At 35.0% G+C, this 15,710-nt stretch overlaps 2 protein-coding genes across 2 annotated transcripts; one reads left to right on the forward strand and one right to left on the reverse strand.

Annotated features, from left to right (window-relative positions):
* The first annotated feature begins 5,425 nt into the window (after nt 1–5,425).
* LOC126695827 (uncharacterized) lies at nt 5,426–10,215 on the forward strand. The gene is made up of 5 exons (XM_050392633.1): nt 5,426–6,026; nt 6,942–8,570; nt 8,707–9,672; nt 9,751–9,921; nt 10,108–10,215. Exons 2-5 carry the CDS (start codon nt 6,942–6,944, stop codon nt 10,213–10,215), a joined length of 2,874 nt encoding a protein of 957 aa, XP_050248590.1. The 5' UTR covers nt 5,426–6,026.
* Nucleotides 10,216–10,937: 722 nt separating this feature from the next.
* LOC126694526 (uncharacterized) lies at nt 10,938–11,751 on the reverse strand. Its single transcript, XM_050390853.1, has 2 exons — nt 11,413–11,751; nt 10,938–11,309 (listed from the first exon to the last, which is right to left on the reverse strand). Exons 1-2 carry the CDS (start codon nt 11,560–11,562, stop codon nt 10,977–10,979), a joined length of 483 nt encoding a protein of 160 aa, XP_050246810.1. The 5' UTR covers nt 11,563–11,751; the 3' UTR covers nt 10,938–10,976.
* Between the last annotated feature and the right edge of the window lie 3,959 nt (nt 11,752–15,710).

A 15,710-nucleotide genomic window follows, 5' to 3' on the forward strand; every position in this document is an offset into this window, starting at 1 on the left:
AAACCCCATTGGAAAACCCATTCCAAACCCAACTCAAAATCAACCCAAAATCCATAGAAAAAAAAAAACCCAAAATCCCAAAATCCACCCAAAATCCTTATGTTTCAATCATCTTCATCATCATCATCATCATCATCTTCTTCTTCTTCTTCTTCTTCTCTGGAATGTGAAAAAAAAAAAGAATAAAGAAGGAAAGAAGAAATAAGGAAATAAAGAAAAAAGACGAAAAAAGAGATGCAGAGACTTCTTCATCTTCTTCATCATCATCATTAGCTTTCAAATTGTCAAAAAAAAAAAAAAAAAAAAAAAAAAAAAAAAAAAAAAAAAGAGATGCAGAGACCTTTAGGGATGAGAGAGGGGTTTGAAGTGTGTGGAACATACTGGAGTGGAGTGTGAAGTGGAAGGGAAAAATAAGGAAATAAAGAAAAAAAAAGTAAGGGCACGTGTGTGGAGGAAGTGGCAAGGAAAAAGAGGAAAAAAGAAAATAAAGAAAAAAAAAATTAAGGGTATGTGTGTGGAGGAGAAAAAAAAAAGGGAAAAAAAGAAGAAGAAAATATGGATAAAAAAATAAAATAAAATAAGGGAAACATAAAATAAAGAATAAGAAATTAAAATTGAGAAATACTGTTACAATATTTTCACAATACTTTCACAATAAATATTAAGTGGTAGGTTATTATTAGTTAATATTGGTGAGAAAAAAAATAATTTGTTTAGAAATTGAAAAAAATAATTATAATAGTATGTTCAAATTAAAATCAGTATAAATTATCACAATACTTTCACAATAAATCTTAAGTGGTAGGTTATTATTAGCTAATATTGGTGAGAAAAAAATAATTTCACAATATTGATTTAAGTATGAAATAAACTTCCTTATATATACATTGTCATTTTTGGTAATTTACCTTTCAAACTGCCACTTTTATAAGTGCTAGCCAAACACTCAATTTTTTCAAAAAGTATTTTTTAACCGCTTTTACCAAACACTCAGCTTTTTGAAAAAACACTTTTTCATTATGCACTTTTTGAAAACTCCACTTTTTCATTGTGTATTTTTTCAAAAAGCTGAACCAAACTCACCCTAACTCACTAAATCCAACTCACCACGAATAACCTTACACATTCTTTAAATCATTAAATCCAACCCACCATTAATTTATCCTTCTTCCAATTCCCATCTCTTCATTTTCCCCTTCAAAACTGTTTCACTCTTTTGAAATTCAAACCCTTCAATTGTTACTCCTGTGATTAACTATGTTATTTTTAGCACTATATATTTACATTTACTCTTTCTACCTCCGCAAAAGTTGCCAAAGTGGCATCAAATTTGGAAAGTCCCTTTAAAGTTTGTTCTTTCCCTTCTTATTTTTTCTTTTCCCCCAACTTTAGTTTTTCCATTGGGTTTCTAAATTTTGTGGATGATATGCTTTTTTGTGGGTTGCCAACAATGTGATCACTTTGGGGCTATAGGTGGCTAGGATTGGTTGGTTGGTTATGAGAAGGGTTTTCAAGAATTAGAAATCTCTACAACAAATTCTTACTTCATATTCATGTTGTACAATTTTTATTTTATATTTGTGTTTTACCCATTCAATTTGTTTGTCTTTGACATTTTAGTTTTCTTACATTTGATATACTAGAAGGTTGCTTGCGTGTTGCATGGATAATGCTGTAAGCTTTTATGTAAAATGGTTTTGAAAATTTTTGTACATATATTATAGTTGAAAAAAATTGTTAACTAATTTTTAACAATAATTGTTAATTTATGTTTAACAAATATTGTCAAATTATTCAAATTCGTCAAACATAATTTCACCCATAGGCCTTTTGGCGTATGGATTTTATTGATGTGAGTTGTACCTATTCAAGATAATGTATCTCTTAATTACAATCCCTTGTTTCAAGGGAAGACCCTTTGATTCCAACCATGTCATCTTTGTAAAGTTTATTTATTTTTATGTTCAAGGGGACATATGTTTTTATTTATTTGTGGCTGCACCTAATGATTTATTTAGGTTGCCTACGTACCCTTGGCAGGGATCAAGCCACTTCGTAGTTTTTAATTTTGAGATTTTAGATTCAAAATCCTCAAATTGATTTTGCCCAATTTAAATGATGGACATTTAAGTCAAACACTTTGTATTTAATTAAGCATCGACTTAATTTTATTTTTGGGTGAGATAATTGGTTTTAATCTCAAGGATAAGTCAAAGACCATGTTTTCATGGAAATTGAATCAAGGATTCTCTTTTTGAGAAGTTAAAAGTTCCAAGTAATTTTCGCTTTCTTTCATAATATTTTGATTGAAGTTTCTAAAAACTCTTTTGAAGCAATTATTATTATTATTTTTTTTATGAACACTGGGAATTATAAAATTTCCTTAAATCAATTTTTATGGTCATTTTATTTTAGGAATTATTAACTCTCATCTTGTTTAAAGAATTAATAATCCCAAAGAATTAGTCACAATTAATTTGGTAGAGTTAATGCCTCCATTAATTTGATAGTGGAGATAAGAACTCCATTAAAATGGTAGAGCCAAGGACTCCAATTATGGGGTAAAGTCAAGGACTCCAATTATAAGATAGTGAAAGAATTTTTATTTGGTAATGTTCAAATAGGATTTAAGAGTCAGGGACTCTTGTATAAAGCTTCACGCATAGAGTTAGGAACTCTTCATGAAACCCAACCCTATTTATTTTACCAAACAAAAATTATTTGAAGAAGGGTGAGAGAAAGATTTTGGTAGTGAGAGAATTTTTATTTGGTAATGTTCAAATAGGATTTAAGAGTAAGGACTCTTATATAAAACTTAATGCATGGAGTTAGGAACTCCCCATGAAACCCATTCCTATTTGTTTTACCAAACAAAAATTATTTGATTTGAGAACGAGGGAGAGAGAGATATAGAGAAGAAAGGGATTGATGAAATCCCATATACAAACTTATGCTGCGTAATCCTCCTCTGCTTGGTGTTGCTCTCTCTGCCTCTCTTTTTTTTCTCTTCTTTTTATCTTTTTCTGTGTGTGTAATTGCTCTCTTTTTGTATTTCCACCTCTCCTTTTTTTTTTCTTGTGCGTGCCTTCCTCTATTTATAGGGAGATTCCAAAGAAACTGTTCCTTATTCTTCTCTCAACTGATCAGATCATGAAGCAGTTTTCGTCAGTTTTTCCTCCACAAATCCTAATTTCATGTTGAGCCGTGATCCACTTTTCAGCTTTTTTTTCTCTTTTCTCTGTTCCGTTGCTTTTTAAACTTCTTTTTAGTTTGTGATAGCCATTTTCACCAAACCGTGTTCCTCACTTTCTGGTGGTGAGACTACTTTATTCACTTTTTCAGCTTTTCACTTTTTTTATTATTATATTTGCTTCGGCCATCCTTCACTCTTTATCTCTTTTTTGTTTTATTTATTTTTTATTTAGGGACAATGGCAGACTTACTTTTCGTTAATGCTATGCCCATCTTCCCTTATTTTTCTCACTCTAGTCCTTTTTTAATAAGAAAGGACTAGCAGACTAGTAGCTCTTCACCTCACGTGGACTCCTTTTATATATATATATATATATATATATATATATATATATATTTAGTTATATCCCCTTTTTGTAGACCATCACACGTTTGGTCTCATCATATAAATTAGGGTAAATTTCACAAACCTATCTTGAGGTTTGGACTAATACCAATAAAGTCCACAAAATTTAAAAAGTGACCATTTTAGTCCTTTTTGCCAAACGGTTTGTAACACCATTTTTTTTTCCTTCATTCTTCTTGTTCTTTCCTCTCTCCAGAATCACCTCTCTCTCTCTCTCTCTCTCTCTCTCTTTTCATCTGAGTCCATAACCTCTGACCAAACCGAGCAACCCAGCCACCCGACCCAACCCACCACCACTTCAAATTTACCATCCTCTGCTCAAATCCGGCGATGATCAGCCCTTCTTCGCTCAGCTCCGGCGACGATTTTTCTCAAATCTGTTTAGATCCGATGATTTTGGCTCAGATCCGAAGTATTTTCAAAAACCCACTTAGATCCGGCGATGTTTAAGCTTAGACCGGTAACGTTTCACTCCTTCGCTCAGATCCGACGACGTCTGGTGACGTTTCAATCTCCTCTGCTCAAATTCGGCGCCATGGTGGTGGGTTTGCAATTTCTCTTCTCTCTTCCTCTTTGCAGTGGCGCTATGGTGGTGGGTTTTGTAGTGGGTCGGTTTTGGTTTGGATTGGTGATAGAGAATTTGGTTCTTTGTGGGTGTGTTGGATTTTTGTGGGTTTTGGTTTATGTTTTTGGTTTTGGGTTTGTTTTGGGGTGGTTGGTATTGCTTAAGGGTTTATGGGTTTTGTTGGTGGTCGGTGGTTCTGGGTTTGTGGGTTTTGTTGATGCCGTTGCTTTGCTGGTGGTTGATGGTTTTGTGGGTTTTGCTGGTGGTCGGTGGTTGGTGGTCACTGGCTTTTTGTGGGTTTGCTGGGTCGGGTCGTTGGCTTTGTGGGTTCTATTCTTCAATTTTTTCTTCTTCTCTGAATTAGAGAAAGGGAAGAGAGAAGACTCAGGAGAGGGGTTAGAGAGAGGGCAGAGGGTATGTAACGGTGTTACAAACCGTTTGGCAATAAGGACCAAAGTGGTCACTTTTTAAATGTTGTGGACTTTATTGGTATTAGTCCAAACCTCAGGGTAGGTTTGTGGAATTTACTCTATAAATTAATCCACAAGCCGTGAAATGACTTCCTTTTTAATGACACTATTTTTTAGTTTCAACATATATTATAGCATAAATAATAGATATTTTCATTGCTAAAATCACCTATAATTATATAGAAACTTCAGAGCATGTAGGCATATTTTGTTGCCTACCATCAGTTGATCATAAACCAATTAATTGCAAGCATACATTATGCATAATTGCATATCAAACTCCTTAAACCTATCCCTTGTCATACGAAATGTCTAATTAAGGCGTTGATCTTATGAAGCACCTTCAATAATATTTTAATTATAGCAATGCTAAGGTTGCATAGTGATTCATGTCTAGGCAAAGCAACAAACACACTTTGATATTGTCAAGGCTCTCGTGGACAGCTTGACCAATAGATAAATAAATAAATAAAGCAGCTTCAATGATAATTGAGCTAGACATGATTCAACATATTTAACAAATTTTTAACAAAGGTATATCAGTATAATATATTTAACAATTTTTTTAATACCATTTTGAGTTAATATAGATTATAGGCTAACCTTCAAATAATGGAGACACCACATAATTTTTTTTACCCACTTAGTGTGCGGTTGGATACCGCTTATTTTGCTGAAAATTGAAAACAATAAAAAATTATTTTTGGTTACTGTTCACTTTTAAAATTATTGTTCACATGCCTATTTGCACTATTCATGTCCAATGAATAGTGTAATAGGCGTTGGTTAAAAAAAAAAGGGATAATTACACATTACCCACCTGTGGTTTACCTCTAATTCTAAGTGCCTACCCGTGGTTTGAATTTTGACACTTTGCCCACCTGTGATTATCTCCGTCTATGTGCCGTGTGCCCACCTCTCCCTCACCGTTACTCTAACATAGGAAATAGATCAAAGGTTACTCCCATCCAGATCAAAACACCCTCTTTTCCAAAAACTACTCAGTCACTCTCATCCCGCTTACTCACCAAAAATCACTCAGTGTCACTCCCAAAAATCACTCAAAATCACTCACTCACTCCCCCTTCACCGTTAACGTAAGAAATAGTTGAAAAGTCACTCCCATTTCCCATTCGTTCACTCTTGCTTACGAAAAATCACTGAGTGTCACTCCCAAGAATCACACAAAATCACTCACTCACTCACTCACTCCCATCGTTCGTGCAAACCGAACCAACGAAGACGGCTTCTCCGTTCAGCTGTGGCAGGAAGACTCACTCCTGGGTATCGCGCTTCGCTTCACTTGACTGGGATTTGAAAGCTTGAGGTCGTGCATGCAAACCGATTTGAGGAGGATCAAGATTATTGCCTCTGTTCTGTTCAGCCGTTGCAGGTAGATTAGGATTTTGCGTTTTAATCTTTGAAATCTAGGGTTCTGAATTGGGTCTTAAAATGCTGGTGGATTTTAAAATGCCGGTGCCGGTGGTGGGTTTTAAAATGCCGGTGCCGGTGGTGGGTTTTAAAAATCCTTTTTTTTTTTTACAGAGTCGGAGAAATTTCCAGCTGAAACCCAATTTTGTTTTTACAGTTGCTCCTCATTTTTGTATGTTGTAGGCTTTGATGATTGTTCTGTTTAGTATTACCCGCCTCTCCCTCACCCGATCATGCTCATGATTGTTCTGTTGTAGGCTTTCTCTCTGCCGTGATTTGTATTGTTTAATTGTTTTTGTGGAATGTTACCAAATTGAAATCAGTTTGATCATTGGTTACTGCTTCTGTCAATTTGAAATCAGTTTGATTTACTGCTTCTGTTACCAAATTGATCATTGGTTTTGATTTTCAGATTAATTAGAATGTTACTGGTTGAGTCTGTTGTGGACAGCATGTTATAGTTAGTGTCTAATGGACCAGTGAACTAATTATGAATTTGACCAGTGAACTAATGGACTAGTGAACTAAAAACCCTCCATTCCCTTTAAAAGTTGAATAATGCTCATGATTTTATTGAAATAATTATTCAGTCAATTATGATATAAGCTAGATGGTTATATATGCATTTTTAAAATAAGTCCAACTGCATTCTGAGTTCTCTTGTTTGCTCAATTCTGTTTTGAAATAAGTTTGTGATAATAATCGACCAGTTAACTAATGGTGCTGCTCTTATTACTACTCTTATCCATATAGGTATTGAGTCTTTATTAACAATAGAACTAGATGCCTCATTTTTATATGTATGCTTTAAGGCTTTGATCATCTTTCATTTATAAGTTTTATCATCTTCATTTATTCTGTTGTGTTTTACATGCAGATGGCTGACTTAGTATTCAATTTTGAGATTCATCATGGTGGGCAGTTTGTGTGGAACCCAGATTTGGAATATTTAGGAGGTAGTACTTCTTTTGTTGATAATGTTGACCCAGATAGACTTAGTTATTTTGAAATACAAGATATTTGTTGTGATGTGGGGGCACTTAGTACAAGTAGATATCATTATCTTATTCCTGGAGGTAATTTGGAGCAAGGGTTAAGGCTTATAAATGAAGATGATGATGTTGTTTATATGTGTGAGATCCATGCTGCATGGCCTACAGATAAGATAACACTATATGTTGAGGGTGGTGAGGAGCCACTTGCTGTTGAACAACCATTTGGTAATGAGGAAGTAGCAGATGATGATGATGATGTGCATGAGGTGGGTGAGAGTGATGATGATGTGCATGAGGTGCATGAGGGAGGTAATGTGGATGCTGAAGGAGGTGATAGTGATTGGTTAGAGGAAGGGTTTGAGGGGCCAGATTTTGATGATGATGTTTTTGGAAATGTAGATGATGGGCCATCTACACGTGCAGCCCCACATAGGCCCTCTGAAGGAGATGATGGGCCATCTACACATGCAGCCCCACATAGGCCCTCTGAAGGAGATGATGGGCCATCTACCCATGAGGATGTACATGTGTATGCAGCCCCACATAGGAATACTGCAGCTGACAATGACCCACCTCTTGAAGAGGGTGAATGGATTGACCCACCTCTTGAAGATGACATGGAAAGTTTAGTAGGGTCTGATGATGATCAGCCAGCACCAGCTGCAAAAGAACCTGAGTTTAATGTCCAAACTGACATGAGAAAGCCAGAGTTAAGGAAAGGAATGAAGTTTCCAAACTCTAAAGTATTTAGGGAGGCATTGAGGGAATATGCGATAAAGAAGCCAGTAAATATCAAGTTCAAGCTGAATGAGAAGAAGAAGATATCAGTTTATTGTATCAATGAATGTGGATGGAGGTGTTATGCATCTCAACTACCTGAAGAGTTGACATTCCAAATAAAGACATTCAATCCGGAGTGCACTTGCCCTAGATCCTTCAAACACAGCCAAGTGACTTCAACTTATGTTGCAAAGAAGTTTATGCAGGAGTTTGACAAAAACCCCAATTGGAAAGTGGCTGGTGTTCAACATCATGTGAAGCAAGCACTTGAAGTTGACATAAGTTACAGTCAAGTGTATAGGGCAAAAAGGAAAGCTACTGACTTGGTTACTGGGGATGAACAGCTGCAATATGGGAAACTTAGAGATTATGCAGAGATGATAAGATTGACTGATAAAGGAAGTAGGGTTATTTTACAAACTGAAATGGAAGATGAAAATGCACAGCCGAAATTTAAGAGAATGTATATTAGGTATAATGCAAAAAAACTTGGGTTTTTGGGAGGTTGTAGACCAATTATTGGTTTAGATGGGTGCCACTTGAAAGACAGATTTGGGGGGCAAATACTTTCTGCCATAGCTAGAGATGCAAATGACAACATTTTCCCAGTTGCATTTGCTGTTGTTGAGCAAGAAAACAAAGATTCATGGGTATGGTTTCTGCAGCAATTTTCAAATGACATTGGGGATCCACAGCAACTTAATCTGGTCTTCATCAGTGACAGACAAAAGGTATGATAATTGAGATGCTGTTTTGTAGACATTTTTAAAGTTCAATAATAATTGAGATGCTGTTTTGTAACAAAGATGCTGTTTTGTAACAATTGTACTAACATATTTACTTGTTCTGTTTTGTAACTTGTATAAGGGCCTTATACCTGCAATTGAGATGCTGTTCCCAACTTGTGAGCATAGATATTGTGTGAAGCATATCTATAATAATTTCAAAGTGGATCATAAGGGCTTGGAGTTGAAGGATGCACTGTGGAGATGTGCTGGAGCCACAACAGTGAGGGAGTTTGAAAGAAGAATGCAGGAAATGAAGGACTTGGATGTCAAGGCATGGGAGTATCTTGCTGACATCAACCCTGCACAATGGTCTAAGTCTCACTTTAGTAGTAGAGCTTTGTGTGATTGTTTAGCTAATAACTTGAGTGAGTCTTTTAATGCCATGATTTTAGAAGCTAGGGATAAGCCAATTTTAGCAATGTTGGAGTGGATTAGAGTTAGGCTCATGACCAAACAATACAAAAAGATGAGAGGTATAGCAAAATACACTGGAAAAGTTTGTCCTAATATTCAAGACAAATTAGAGAAGTTAAAACATGAATCTATACCTTTCAGTGCTACTCCAGCAGGCAGCTTCATGTATGAGGTTGATAATGGTCATGAGAGACATGTGGTTGACTTGGCTAAGAAAGCATGCAGCTGTAGGATTTGGGATTTGACAGGACTTCCCTGCAAACATGGGATCTCTGCTATTGTTAAGAACCTGGAGAAAGTGGAGGACTATGTGCATCCTTGTTACTTAAAAGAGACATTTGCTGAAACATACAAAGAGATAATACAGCCAATGCCTGGCCAGTCTGAGTGGGTTAAGACTAACCAACCTGCTCCTGTTGCTCCTCATGTGTATAAACCACCTGGCCGACCACCAAAGCAAAGAAAAAGAGATCCTGAAGAGCCAAGGAACCCTTATAGAGTTTCTAGGATGAACAAGACAATCAAGTGTGGGAAGTGCAAGAAAGAAGGACATAATGCAAGAGGGTGCAAGGCAGGCATCACTGGTGAAACTCCATGGCAGAGAAGAGATAGACTTGCTAAATCAGCAGCTGTAAGTATTTCCATGCTTTGAACTATATTCATTTCCTCAAGTATTTCGAGTGTGTAACTTGTACTACCCTCTTTGTAGGCACAAGGCAGTAAATCTACAAAAACAAAGCAGACTGCAACACCTCAAACTGCATCCCAGCCACCAAGTGCTACATCTCAGAGTGCATACAGAGCTTTTGATCAAACTGCATCTCAACCTGCACCAAACCATAGATTTGAGGCTGCAACTCAACCTGCAACTAGATCTAAGGCTAACTGGTTCTCTTCACCTTCACAACCAAGCTTCCATACCCCTAGAGAGACATGAGATTCTTTACCATCTCAGGCACCTCTGGCTTGTTCTATTTTGTTTATTTTTTTCCTCTTACTTGCTATTGTTGGATCATCTTGCTAATTGTTGGATCATCTTGCTAACTGTTGGATTTTGGTTATGCAGCCAAGTGCATCTGCTAGGGGGTTTAAAGGCAGAAAGTTTCAACCAGTTGGTGGAAAGGGCAAGAATGCAGCTGGCAAGGGTAAGAATGCAGCTGGCAAGGGCACCTAAAGTAGTAAATGACAACTTGGAAGATGTTAAAGTTTCAACAACTTTTTTGTTATAGTTCACTTGTTTAATGTATATGTCAAGTGTCAAAAACAATATTGGTAATTTCGGTTGGAAATATGTATGTCTGAGCCCTAGTGGACTAGTTGGTGGGTTTTAATTGGAAGATGTGTAAAGTCACAGGATGTGCCAAAAACAATGTTGGCAATTTTGTATGCATGTGACATAAAACTTTGTTAATGTCTCCACTTTTATTTTGTAAAGTCACTGAATAGGTTGCTCTTCTTTTATTTTGTGAAGTCACATGATGTGCTCAATGACTCTTCACTTTTATTAATGTTAATGTGCATTGAAATAGGATAAAGTATTTTGTTGTGTTGTGCTTGTCTTGTGCTTTTGGTGGACTCTGTTTTTCTTGTCTTGTTCTTTTGGTGGATTTACACAGGTGTATGTATTCACACAACAAATCATGTGTCTGTGTAAAACATGTTCCATTTATAGGCAGGTGTGCAACAAATCATGTATATGTGTAAAACATGTTCCATTTATAGGTAGGTGTGCATTGACACAGGTGTATATATTGAACCAACATGTTCCATTCAAGTTATTATGTTATTAACATTTCCACATAACACTTTGTGCCAATATATATCAATCACAGGATGAAGTAAAAAGGAATAAAAAAATTATACTAAACAATATTTGCACAAAAACAATACTTTCCATTTCAATTACCCAATAACATTTCAACATCCCACCAAGCATCATGGCAGATTAAGGTTCCTCGCTCTTACATTATTGTTCACTGAGGCAAAACACAACAACAACATTACAAAAATGAAAAATAACCATGACAAAACTAATGCCATCTTGTACAATCTCTCACTCTCTCTAACTCTCTTAAGTTTCTCTCTAATTTCTACATAAAGCTCATGAGTTTCTCTTTCCCTCCGGTTACATCTTTCTTCCATTTCCTTAGTTGTCATTTCTCTCTGATTTGCAAGCTGCAATTCATTCTCAAGCATACTTATCCTTTCACGGTCACTCTTACAAGTTTCGTTATCCACCCACTGAAAGAAGCCACATTTGGGACCAACCTGAGCATTACAATTATAACAATTAATTTCACAGTTCACAATTAATCACAACTAATAATTCAATTCAACTCAATTCAAATACAACAATGTAATTGTTACTTACATTAAATTGACTACAACCAACGAATCTTCTTCCATAGTTACCAGCTTTTCGACTTGTTCTTAGGGCACAATTCTCAAGGGTACATAAATGACCATCTCCAGCACGGTAGAAACCACTAGTTGTAGAGCCATTGCCAGTTGATGAAGACATAGCAAAAATTTGTTACAAGTTTATAGACCAACAAATCTGTTACGAGTGGCAAGAATCAACTCATCTAAATTTAGTAACAATTACTCATGCTACAACCACATTGTTAAAAAAGTTGATGGGCCACAGACCTTTATTTTAAAGTAATAAGAAAATGCAGATATATATTCATAACTGTTAAGCCAGTAATAAGAAAATGCAGATATAAACCAGTTCCATGGTTAAGCAAGAATCGAATTTGGAAGAAAGAATTTGGAAGAAAGACTACCCAATTTTAAAACCCACAGGAATTTTAACAAAGTGACCGTGCATATTAAGTGAGGAAGAAAGAAATACAATTATCACCGGGCATTTTAAAACCCACCACCGGCAAAAATGGGTTTTTAAAACCCACCACCGGCACCGGCATTTTAAAATCCACCAGCATTTTAAGACCCAATTCAGAACCCTAGATTTCAAAGATTAAAACGCAAAATCCTAATCTACCTGCAACGGCTGAACAGAACAGCAATAAACTCCCAGTCAAGTGAAGCGAAGCGCGATACCTAGTCAAGCTTTAAACTCCCAGTCAAGTGAAGCGAAGCGCGATACCCATGAGTGAGTCTTCCTGCCACAGATGAACAGAGAAGCTGAACGGAGAAGCTGTCTATCTCGGTTCGGTTTGCAGGAACGATGGGAGTGAGTGAGTGAGTGAGTGATTTTGAGTGATTTTTGGGAGTGACACTGAGTGATTTTTGGTGAGCAAGCGGATGAGAGTGACTGAGTGGTTTTTGGAAAAGTGAGTGTTTTGATCTGGATGGGAGTGACTTTGATCTATTTCCTATGTTAGAGTAACGGTGAGGGAGAGGTGGGCACACGGCACATAGACGGAGATAATCACAGGTGGGCAAAGTGTCAAAATTCAAACCACGGGTAGGCACTTAGAATTAGAGGTAAACCACAGGTGGGTAATGTGTAATTATCCCAAAAAAAAAAAAAAAAAAAAAAGCCTGAAACGCCAGACGAGTAAAACAAACGGACCCTTAGTTCTTAATTTTTACCTCTGTGGTTCTCATTGTTTCTTTCTTTGTTCTTATTTTTAACAATTGAGTTTTTGTTATTTAGTAGGACATATAATATGTGTAGATTGTGTTGATTATTTTAAAACTTTGCTTCCAAATAACACTTAACCCCTCAATAGGTAAAAGAAAATTATTCACCTAAAATAATAACAACTTTCTAACCCGTAGTTAAGTTAATTTGTTTCACTCGTGTCAACTATATAGGTTGCTACATCATACAACCAAATAAAAATTATAAATTTTCTTCAAGCATTTTATCAAACACTAGATTCAAAATAAAATGTATAATTACTCCTAGGCTCTTAGCATTTCGAACCCACAAAAGTTTTGCCTCCATTGGCGTTTTGAATGTGACCCAATCCATATAGATACATGGGTATGTGCTCCAACTACATGTGGCGTGGAGGAGCTTGATTTGTTGATTAAGCTTCTTCCTCATTGATCTTTCTACCTGCCTAACAAAACCAGATTATTTGCTCAACTTATCTTTGCCTTAGGATCTAAATGGTACCCAATTCAACTAATTTTCTTAATCACATCCTCATGTAACATATTTAAATCACTCACCAAAAGCCAAATTATAAATTACAAAAACGGTGTGGCACAGTAAAATCTCAACCAGTAAATAGTTCAAATGAAAAGAAACAAACCACCATCTAGTTTGATTATCAAAAACCCATTACCTAAGGGTATGATAAATTAGGGGCTGGTGGCTTTTTCTCCTTGGGTTTATTGACTTTAGTCCCCAACCAAAATAGGTAAAGTTGAAGCTTTAATCTCCTCGAGTCTGACTTCCCTCAAATATTGCAAACCACAAACTCGGTACCTAAATTTTTTTTTTTTTAAAAAAAAAAAAAAATGAAAGAAAGAAACAAAGAGTGAGAGTCAGAATATTTATTTATTTATTTATAGACACATTGAGAAAGGAGTTTTTGTCCATGAACTCGTAGAGGAATCATTAATCCATCAATAGAAGGAAGATCCATCAATATATAATTTTTAGAAGAAACAGGTACATTAGTGTGCGTTTAAATTGAAAGGGGAAGTGAAAGAGTTTTTATTTTATTTTATTTTTTGCTAGAAGAACTGAAGAGTTAAGAGAGAGAATAAGTGAAAATAAAAAAATTAAGATGTGTTTGATCTCAACCGAAATATATTAAAATTTAACAGGGCAAAGCTTGGTCTAACTTTGCCAAGTGCTTTTCCGTAGTGTGCATTTAAATTTGGGAGGCAAAGTGAAAGAGTTTTTTTTTTGTTTTTTGTTTTGTTCGTAAGAAGTGAAGAGTTTGGAGAGAGAAATAACTGAATTGATTTTTGCTAAAGCAAAAAGTGCTAAACATAAAAGCTACCTTGTTTTAATTTTTGAGGTTGGAATGAAACAACAATGTTTCATAATAAAGAAGATTGCAAAGAACTTATATACAGTGCCACATGGTAGGACCTCATGCACTCTTGCATGAGGTCTCTGCTTTTATATATATATATATATATATATATATATGTTTAACTATATATAAAAAAAGGAAGAAAAGAAAACCAAAGTTTAATGTATTTACCTATGATTGTTTTGAAACAATAATAGAGTATACGTGGTAATTATACTCCAATTACTAGTTTCATATTTTTTGACTCAATGGTTCTTTTTTGTTGTGGAACCTTTCTCAATTTTTGTTTGGCTTTGACAAATAGTATGTTTAGCACACTTTTTCTTATTATGTGCAGCACATAATAATTTGATCTTGTTGTCTAATAGACAATAAAAAATCTACCTCAAAAGTTTGGTCATGAGGAAATAGAAAATCTCAAAACATGATTAATTGGAGGTTTAATTTTTATCTGTTTTTGATAATGCTAAATGTGGAATTTGGTTCTTGTAGGGTTTAGGATCATTGACCTAGATACATGAGAGTTTGACAATGAAGGTTTCTTAAGTGACCAAAAACATTTATAATGAACTTTAAGAGAAGAAAGAAAGTTTTCTTTTTTCAAAACTTCCAGTATTATATATAGTATTGATATGTATAGACATTTTTTTTTTAAAAAAATTCTTCTTTGATTTCATGATTTAGTTATTAAGAAAAACCCAAAATAATAGAATGGAAATGAATAATACTTTTAAAAATAGTTCAATTTTTAAGGAGAACAAATTATTTTCAATAATTTTTAGAGAATAAATTATATATTATAGCATATTACAAAATAATTATATATTCCCACGTATTGCGTGGGTTTGCAACTAGTAATATCTAAAAGTTCAACCGTATCATTTATTTTTGTCATGCTCCTATTAATCACATCAACGTAGCATTTTAGTCCATTTTGGTCTAGTTAGAGAAATACTTTATCCATAACAACTTATTATCTAAGATTTGTTGTGATAATCTATTGCCTCTTTTGTTACCACCCCCCCCCCCCCCTTTTTTTAATTATCAATTTGGGTATGGTTAGTTGGGTATATGTTTTGAGTTAAGTAATACTTTGATTATTTTTATTTTCAAATGAACAAAATCACTTTGATTTAAAACTTGATTAAATCCATTTTTTGGGCTAAATCGATTATGGAGCTAAGTCTTGTTAGTTGTGAATCTATTATTTTTTTCAATTTAGGTATGATTTAGGTACACAAATAATCAATTCATGTGATATAGAATTGAATTTCTTAGAATGAAGTTCACAAAAAAGTATTGCTTAGAGGCATCTAGTAATAGTAGTAGTAGTACACTAGTACGCACTCAGAAAAATGCAAAGCAGCCGATTCTACAAAACCTTTAGAGCACCCACATAAGCTCTCCCAAAATACAAAAAGTGTACAATTTTACACAATTTTACACATCTTACCTTAAAAATCACTCACATTAGCTCTTCCGAAATTGTGTAAATTTCCAAAAAGCAACAGTAACCATGTAAAGATACACGGTTACTGTTCACTTGTGCATCAATATTTAATTAATTTCTCTCTCTTTCTGTCTATTTTATTTTGTTACTTGCTTCCTTCTTTTTCTTTTCTCTCTGGTTGTGGCTTTTCTCTTTCTCTTTTTCTTTTCTTTCTTTATTTCTTCTCCTTAATCTACAGTATTTTCTCATCACTTG

The sequence above is a fragment of the Quercus robur genome, chromosome 8 (genome assembly GCF_932294415.1).
Source record: "Quercus robur chromosome 8, dhQueRobu3.1, whole genome shotgun sequence".
Taxonomy (NCBI): domain Eukaryota; kingdom Viridiplantae; phylum Streptophyta; class Magnoliopsida; order Fagales; family Fagaceae; genus Quercus; species Quercus robur.

Excerpts from the sequence above, each read along its gene's own strand:
- LOC126695827 (XM_050392633.1), top strand. The coding sequence starts at position 6,942 with ATGGCTGACTTAGTATTCAATTTTGAGATTCATCATGGTGGGCAGTTT. Across the intron at positions 8,571-8,706 it reads TCATCAGTGACAGACAAAAG|GGCCTTATACCTGCAATTGA; the intron begins GTATGATAATTG and ends AACTTGTATAAG. Across the intron at positions 9,673-9,750 it reads GACTTGCTAAATCAGCAGCT|GCACAAGGCAGTAAATCTAC; the intron begins GTAAGTATTTCC and ends CCCTCTTTGTAG.
- LOC126694526 (XM_050390853.1), bottom strand. The coding sequence starts at position 11,562 with ATGTCTTCATCAACTGGCAATGGCTCTACAACTAGTGGTTTCTACCGT. Across the intron at positions 11,310-11,412 it reads TTGGTTGTAGTCAATTTAAT|GTTGGTCCCAAATGTGGCTT; the intron begins GTAAGTAACAAT and ends TGTAATGCTCAG.